General features: G+C 35.1%; 1 protein-coding gene across 1 annotated transcript; it reads right to left on the minus strand.

The window, feature by feature from the left end:
- Window positions 1-215: 215 nt before the first annotated feature.
- LOC128246328 (uncharacterized) lies at window positions 216-6,422 on the minus strand. Its single transcript, XM_052964519.1, has 10 exons — window positions 6,321-6,422; window positions 5,660-5,762; window positions 4,919-5,042; window positions 4,398-4,478; window positions 3,796-3,903; window positions 3,302-3,424; window positions 2,619-2,718; window positions 2,184-2,439; window positions 1,366-1,428; window positions 216-433 (listed from the first exon to the last, which is right to left on the minus strand). Exons 1-10 carry the CDS (start codon window positions 6,420-6,422, stop codon window positions 216-218), a joined length of 1,278 nt encoding a protein of 425 aa, XP_052820479.1.
- Between the last annotated feature and the right edge of the window lie 3,124 nt (window positions 6,423-9,546).

Here is a 9,546-nt window from a genome sequence, read left to right on the forward strand (position 1 = left end):
TTTAAAACAACGTTGGCTTTTTGTCAGCACTTGCTATGAGATAGTTGGGTAATGTGATGCTTTTTAACGGCCTAAATCTATCCTCATTTTCTATTTGTTTTACTAAATATGATAACATAAACTCGTTAAAGGCGATAATGCGCCTTTAAACACGGACCATATAAACGTATTGTGTTTTAATACCATCAGAGTAGCAAGTATTATAGTATCATTGTTTAATTCCATCCCTGCTTCCGTCCCGGCTTTTTCTTGTTGGTGACGCTTGCTGTTACGGAGGTTTTATTCTTTCCACCTGCACCTCCCGCGCCCACCAGCTTCTTCTTGGTAACTAGGACGAGAATAAACACGACCATCGCGAGAACAAACGCGATAAAACACATGCTTGACAGGCCTATCTCCATCCACGTGATACAAGCGCCTAGCAACGTGATCCCTGGAATGGATAAAACAAAACATGCCTGGAATGAAAACAAAACATGTCTGCAATGGATAAAACAAAACATATATTAAAAACTTCAAATTATATCTGAGTATCTTTGAAATGAACTGGTTTATGTAATAAATGAGCAATTTGGTTTATTCAATAAGTAAACTAACACTTTTATCCAGTAATTACCTATTGCAAGTTGTCAATAATAGGTACAAATAAAATAATATAGATGAAAATTGTTATTTAAAGCGCATGCTCGTATATTTTCACTCTTACTCAAAGAAAACCACATAAGTGAAGTTATTACAAGTTAAATAGTACATGTTCTAGAACACAAATCATCTTATCTTAACTAAGAAATATTTTTTTTCGATCTGCTTAAATTGTATGAGCAAACCAGATAATCGGTTCTGCAAAGTTAGAGAATACAATAAATCCCCCTTTCTATATAAATATATGCGTATAAATTTCCATATATATAAAAATATATACATCTATATACATCGACATCGTATCCATTCTACCGCAATGGAACACCATTCGACCAATCACAAACGTTCTTTTCAAAATATCAGACATTCCGAAGATATTGCGTTATAGATAGATAGATATTGCGTTTATCGGAATATGTATGCAATTGATATGATTTACTTTCGCATATGAAAGAGGTAAACGAATGTACGAGGGTTATCCGTAAAGTTCGTGGACAAATGTGTTTTCAAACACATCTTTTTTTAAGAAAAACACTGTTTCTCAAATTTAAAGCTTAAAATTACCTCAATGTTATAATGCGAAAAGTGGCATTGCTAATCACAGAGCGTATTTCTTATCGATGTGTTTTATTATAATGTTGATTACCAGACATGAGGAAGACATGACTAATCATAACTAGACATGAGGAAGTTTGTGGAATGAACATAAAAGGTTGAACTCACCCCCAGTGCATGTTTCTACCTCGGCAACACACTCGGTGTAGTAGTAAACCACGGCCTTCTTGTCTGCAACAGGACACACATACATAATCATGAATGACATATTAAGGTAAGTCATACATGGTTAGGATGCAACGAAGTGGTAGTGTATCTTATATTTTAACAACTACCTTTCTATGTTTGATATATTTTAATATACTATTATATTAATTTTGCATGGTTACATTTTAATTTACACCTTAAAGTTGCACTCTCACAGATGGACCGTTTTGACCACTTTTATTTTTTTTCTGAGACAAAAAAATAAATAAAAAGTTGTCAAAACGGGCAATCAGTGTAGATTTTATGACGCTACTATATTGGTATGACATAAAGGAGGTAATCAAACAGTAATGATATAGCAATATATTTTTTCTTGAAGAACATTTATACCAATATCAAAAGTTTATCTTGGTAAAATAATTAAACTTAACAATTAGTAAGTTTAAAATGAAGTTTTACCGGTAGCATATTTTTATATTAATGATGGATGGCTTACCTTAACGTGTATGATTGTATTCATTTTAAATGATTTATTTACAATTTCAAACAGATATTGAATATATTTGTATCTGGCCTTCCAACCTAATATAAATTAGATACATGTTGATGAATGAAACACGAATCTCCTTTCACTATATAAAACAGCTGCTTGGATAAACTAACTAAGAAATAACTATAAACTGATTCAAACCAAACGTCTTTGAAGTTATTTTGTTCAGTTAAAATAATAAATGATATTGAAATTACACATTTCTCCGAATTTAAAAAAAAAAACATACCCAAATAAGCAGCTGGCGATTGGCAAATGACGTCACCAAATATCTTCATCCGGGTTATTATGGATTCTGAATACATCCAGAGCTGTTCGCAGCTACAGTCGAGTTCTGTGCTGTAAAGGTGAAGTTCCGCCAAGCTATCGAGTCCATCAAGCAGACCGGAAGGAAGCTCTGTAAGGGCATTGTGCCCTAGCGACAGGAACCGTAGTTTGGTGCTGTCACTGAACATGGAGGAAGAGATACTGCTCACTTCTAGACCCTGAAAAGGAAACCCGATGTATGACTGAAAGCAAGTCCATAGCTATCGTAAACAATATGAAACTAGGATTTAAAGCCGAATGATTCATTTTCAATATACGTGTTGCCTTTGTACAGGGGACGTTGATAAAATTTCACAATCGTTATCCACCGGTTCAGTTAAATGCATCTTGCTCTTACCTCGAGTGTAAGAGAAACAATCCCGGACTGTCCCGAGAGCAGTGTGTCTGGCAGGGCGCCAGAAGCCACCTTGGAGTCTCTGATCACCAACTCTCCGGTCCTAGCGACGATACAAGTACGGATAATTGAAATTCATCATTTGAATGCATTATACTATAGCGACCTGGATAAGTTCATTTCATATATGTGTACCATAGTTAACTTATGCTGTCTTTATAAAACTGTGTTTTTACAAATAAATGATAGATTTACACTAAGAAGTAACATCCCTATGCATTATTTTCTCTAGTTTTCTTGACACATGTAACATGTATTATTAATCAACCTCCACGTGTTTGAATAATATCGGGACAATCGTAGTACTAAAACTGACAACAATATATGCCCATTATCGACCAAAGCCGGCCAATACGAGTTTCCACCTTTTTGATTGGCTACTTAACTCGCCAAATACGAGATTAGAGGAACGGACCATTTTCATTGGCTGGCGAAACTCGCCCTGATATGAGAATGCTGTAAATTATTTTAAAAGACAGCCTTCGGGCAAAGGTCAATACAGCTCAACTCGAACAAATAAGTGGGCCAATATGAAATCACGTAATTAATAACCTTATAGTATTTAATTCAGACGATCATTGTGCATTTCCTTGAGCACATTATACAAAACGTTTTAAACCACATACTTAACGTAGAAATCGTGAGTCAGGTTTGCCGGTTTTTCAATGGTGACATCAGTGAATGCTGTAGCATCAATAGACTGTATCGTCCCGTTCTCGATAATCAGGCGGTCCAAGGTCCCCAAACCACTGAAATATATCAAGTATTGTAGTTTTTTTATATTTCAAGTGTTGTCCAAATTGTTAATATGCATGTTATTCATTACCAAATATAAAAGGGCATGCGTTCCATTGTTCTTTCCGTCCAATTAATTGTGTAAACGAGAAGTTAAAGTGAGCTTCTTATGCCATAGCATCATCGATGTGATATACGGCTGTTCACTAGGCAGAATACGGACACAGCGTTACTTGGCACAATACAATACTTGCAGATTTTTTATGAGTTTATACTATATAATGAATCTTTATAGTTAAAGGCATAAGTCTCCAAGCTGTTACTTATACGTTACCAAATGTTTTATGTCTTTCTCAATGGAATATTCTGTAATTGCGACCGTTACCTGAGAGCGTTTGCGCCAAGTCCCAGATCACAGTTGATGATTTTCAGGTCATAAATGTAGCCCATGTTGGCGAGGGATCCACTGGATATGTCGAAGGTACTCGACATTCTGATATTGGAGAAAACAAAGCTTACAAATTATCGTTGAAATAAGGGGCAACGGAAGGTGACAGTAGATAACAACTTGGCAGATCACATGATTGATATTGGAATAAGGTTTCTAAGGTCACTGTAGTGAAAATATCTTATCTTCTCTTCTTTTATATACTTTGTATTCTGTATTGTTATGCAACGGTAACGAAGCGTTCAATAAGTATTGTTTTACATGTATAAAGTGACTTGTACATAACACGCTATTTTTCAATAAAAGCCAATTAAACTTATTCGTAACTTTGGTAATTTTTAGAATAAAAAAATTGGTCGAATTTCAGTGTTAGATCGAAATTTATTTCAGAATTGATCACCGAAAATTTAATTTTACACGTGGCTAGTCAAATCATGGAAATATTGCTTTCTTTGAAATTCTATTCTTACACCTAAATTTAACAAATTTCTTCTATGTAATTATGCCCTTTTGTCATAAATCTTGCCATTGAAACTTACGCAGGTGAACATTTCAGTTCTAGAGTGGCTGGAAAATTCGCTTCGAAGCTGGCCCCGCTCTCTACAGTCAGGAAATCAGCACTGTGTGTGATCAAGAAGAACACTACATAGATTTGACGTAAGAATGCATCCAGTAACTTCTGGCAGTCACTTATCAATAATACATACAATACCAAAAACAATATTAGGAATTTGACTTTTCAGTCCTTTTTTAAATCGACTTTGAAAATGAATAGATAACAAGAACGAGGTTTTCTGCTAATCTAAGTATAAACACGTACAAATGCTCATAAGCCCAATAGTGAAACATTTATTCCAAAGTGCCCTGTCAAACAAAGTACAGTCTCGCATATATCAAAAACAGACAAAACAAGAGTAGCATTCATTTAAAAAATACAAAGAACAAGAACATGGGAAAATAAAGCACTGCACCTACAAAATCACAGCCAAAATTCAATCGAGTGACGACAGATAGCATAATAGATATACCTAGCTATCTACACAGTTCAAAACCTGCTTACTTGAACATGGAGGTGCTGAAATCAGCATTGATGTCGACGATTCTTATTCTCTGAGGTGAGGGATTGCTGAACGACGAGGCGGACATTGGCATAGAAACTGTTGCAAAATCACACTCGTATAAACCTGTAGAATGAAATAAATAAATGTAACAATATCGTTCATTGGAACATCGCAGTGTCGATGTTGGAACGCAACATACTTTGAGACTCGTAACAAGGAAGGCAGAGACACGGACAACCGCATTTGCGTAAAACCGCGAAATGCGAGATGTCGGAGTTGCACTCGTTGGAACGATGTCAGGCGAGAAATGTTATTTCTTGAGAGTCCATGGAAGCCCACTTGTTCCAAATAATGGTCTTCTTTCAAATTGGCATTTGTCCGGACTGAGATTTGAACCATTGACAAACGTTGTCATGTAGTAAGAAGTAATATTTTAGTAAACAAAGGATTGGTCGCTAAGGTACCAGCCACTCGCATACTAAATCGATCATATTTTGAAAGTGAGAAGCTATATAGTTTTAATAACTTATACCATCCTTGACAAATCAATGAACAAATAAATAACAACGGACTAGGTTAACAACGTGGCTACAACAAATTTAAGAACTCAACAACTGATTTACATGTAGTTTACAGTTCTACTTAAGAACCCCCGAATTGAATACGCTAACTAACTGTATGACAGACAATTAGAAAACATGCGATTCTTTAGCAATAGAATTCTAGGAAATGATGCTTACCAGCAGTTTCCGTACAACCAGCCGGAGCCGTTGCGCACGCACCTGCCAGCAGATACGCCATCACCGGAAGTAGGACTATCATTGTAACTCGAATAGTGGATACCTTAAACATTGTTCATTTTAAAACATGCTTGTGTAAAATATGTATGATCGTTTTAAACGGTTATAACAGTGACTAATATCACATGTTAGACTAATATCGTTACTGAATAATGGATACATTTATAGTCTTAGTTATATAAACGTTTCTTTTGGCTATATTTTACATGGTGAAACTAACTTATACTTACTAGTGATATGCAACTACGTTTTATTTGTCGTGTATGATAATTAAAAAGGAAATGAGACTAGGCTTTTTCAGTGTGTGTTCACCAAGTGATAAATTACGTCATAAATGCTACGTCAGAAGACAATATTTCGCTTCAAATGAAGACTATTCAACATTATAAATGAAACATGGCGCAGTTTACGCCGCTTACGCTTTTACCAGAGTTTAATTGAGGGTTTAGTTTCTTAAAACACTTCGACAAACCTTTTCACAAAAACACCGCCTGATGGCACACTGTCTTAACATAATTTCGGAAACAGGTTTGTCGAAGTGTTTGTGGAAACTAATGACCCATTCAAACTCCTGTTATAAAGCGAAGGCGGGGCTCCATACTCGGCATAGACTGTGGGGTGGGGCTCCGTACGCCGCATAGACTGTGGGGCTCCGTACGCGGCATAGACTGTGGGGCTCCGTACGCGGCATAGACTGTGCCATGTTTCATTTAAAATGGTGAAGAAATAGTGAAGATGTCTTTGTTTAAAGTCTTCATTCGATGCAAAACATTGCCCTCCGACGTAGCAATTATGACGCCATTTATCACATTGTAATCCACACTCTGATTACATGGTGCAACTAACTATTACTTTCTAGTGATAGGCATAGCATTTTTGGTGTGTATCATAATCAAAAAGGAAATGAGACCAATCTTTATTAGAACCAACTTTTTATGATAAGAATGATTTAAATATTTTTGAAAGAAGGAGAAGAAGAACAACAACAATAATACAAACAATTTTGTTAAAAACGTCATAACGTCGTTTATATTGAGTGCTAAATCAACACTCTATTTCGTCACGTTGGTATTCTGTTTACCATCGATACATTTTAAACAACAATGTACAATCGACTTATCTTTAGATTAAAGAATTTAAAAAAATAATGTCAATACAATCTCAACTACACTATAATTTGGAGTGTTTAACATGTAGACAATTATGATAAATAAACAATATCATATCTTTTATTATTTGTTAATTAAAATTGAATTGTAACTTACCAATTTAAATTTCCTACTGTTTAATATCAATCGGTCATCTTTAAATGAGGGTTAATCCGGTTGTTAAAACATTTGGCAAAACTGTATGCAAAAGGCCATAATAAATCGCTACCATGCTTAAAGTCTTGATCGTATTAATCAATCTAAAAAGTGTTTTAAGGGTAAATCCTTTTGTGTTTTAATATTGAAATATATAGTGCCAAAATGTTAATCCGCTTATTGGATTATTCATGTAGGTTAACTAAGGCTAACAAATATAATACACGTTAAAAGTACTTTCGATAAAAGTAAAGTGTTATGTTAAACAGCCAATTATGATATTTATAAATGAATTGTATAAAATTCAAAGCATGCCAGGAAAACTTAATTCTAATCACAGGGGCAGGTTGCGTTGTTTTGACACACCACGCCCCCGTCCGTTTCTTTTTTTCGTTGTTTTTTTTCTCGACGAACCAACTACCCGCTAATTTCACCGAAAATTTCCAGACTAAAATGCATTATCCCGCTATTGCATCATCAATTCAACACGTATGCCCAAGAGAAACAATATATCTATTACGATACAGGTGAAATTGAAGTCAAATATCGTCCAACAGAGCCGTGCACACTATTTACAATCATTGTTTATTTCTTTACGCATATGCCGACATGGACATTGCGCAACCGGAAATTGCATCTATGATATAGTTGCGTTGCGTGGGTAAATTTGTTCGTGAATACACATACTAGATGGCATATATATTTATTGTAAACAAAGTTTGAAAATTGTTGTTTTTTTGCGTGCACGGCTCTTTGGGACGACATTTGACTTCAATTTCACCTGTATTGTGATAGATATATTGTTATATCTCTTGATAGCGGGATAATGCATTTTAGTCTGAAAAATTTCGGTGAAATTAGCGGGTAGTTGGTTCGTCGAGTAACATGTTTTAGGAAATTCGGGTTTGAAATTGCATTTGTTTTCGTTAAAACTGTACATTTTCTTAAAGATTGACACTAACTCTACAAGGGAAAGCCAACAATGTAGAGTTTGGTTAAGATTTAATAAAGTTATGGCTTCTTAAACAGGGACATGTCGGCAAATATATGAAAAATTCAGGGTCAAGTCGTCACCCTTTACAAAGATAATAAAAAAAAAATTGCCAATTTTCACAAGTTACAGTTACCACATCATATTCTTACTTAAAATTGATAAAAAAATGATAAAAAAACAAAAACAAAAAACGGACGGGGGCGTGGTGTGTCAAAACAACGCAACCTGCCCCAGTGATTCTAATTAAATATCGCTCAAATTTATAAAGTTAATGCATTAAGTTTTCTTTCCACAAGTTCATTAAAGGGACTAGACACCAGATGGTCCCAAAATCGGCAAATACAGTATTTCCTGAAAACAAGCATAAAATTGCCAATACCAGTTAGTATTTGGCCGATAATAAATAATTTTACAAGATTTATCATGTCGTCTCACACGCCGAGTTTCCCAGTCTAAAATAGGATATTTCTTTTTTCGAGCAACTAGCAAGTAACGTAATCGTCTCTCACTTACCTGTCAAATAAGGGTTTTGGCCAACCATCTGTCATCTATAGCAGTGGTAATCTTTTCAATTTCATCACTGAGGTTTAATTGTCGGGCTCTGTGTCTACCTTCTTTCGCAGCAGTTTTCCGATCCCTCTCACTGTCCATGCTGTATGTATTTTCGCATGAGAATTCACACCATGAGTGTCAATAAATAGACAAACGTTATTTTTAATTGAATAGGTAGACAAACCAGTTATTTTTGAATTGGAAAAATAGTTAAAAACCTCGAAAGATAAATGGGATGTGGTACATCTTCAGTGTGGTGTACAGAAAGACATCAACTTAAATGTACGTTTTTGGCGTTTTTTTTCTTGCAATACTAGTACATGTAATATCATCTGGTGTCTATTTCCTTTGAATCTTTGAATTTTGATTGCTGTCTTAAAGGTTGGTCACCGGATTTGTAAATATGTGTCAATTTAGTTCCATTCCAAGATGACGTAAAAAACTCTTAATAACTATAGGTCTAATAGTGCCGACAGAGTTTTTGAGAGGAATCTTTTTGTTTCTATCTTCCTAACCACAGTGGCAGACCGTTGGAAACAGAATAAAATTTGAATAGTGAAATAACAAAACAACTGATACATGAGTACTCAAAGACTGTGAATCATTTAAAACTAGGCGCATGTGAGTTTGGTTTGTGGTTTGTTGTGCCGACGAGAGGTATAAATATAATGTTGCAATAACTTTTTTTCACAATCGATGTAAAATAAATAAGTTTAAACTAAAACCGAATTGAAAGAAGTTCTTGATAAGCTTCATACTGGCAAATCCACTGGTTCAGATGAAATAATTCATAAAATGTACGATTAAAAACACGTAGAAACTGTACTGTCACAGTACCATGTTGGCACAACCAAATGACGGAAAAGACAGCAGGCTCAGAAAACGCCGTCACCGCACATGTTTCAATTTCTACGTGTCGTTTTGCTCACACCACCCCCAAGTAAATTCATTGGATAGTGTAACACGAAGCGAAATAC

Source organism: Mya arenaria, chromosome 9 (genome assembly GCF_026914265.1).
Source record: "Mya arenaria isolate MELC-2E11 chromosome 9, ASM2691426v1".
Classification (NCBI taxonomy): domain Eukaryota; kingdom Metazoa; phylum Mollusca; class Bivalvia; order Myida; family Myidae; genus Mya; species Mya arenaria.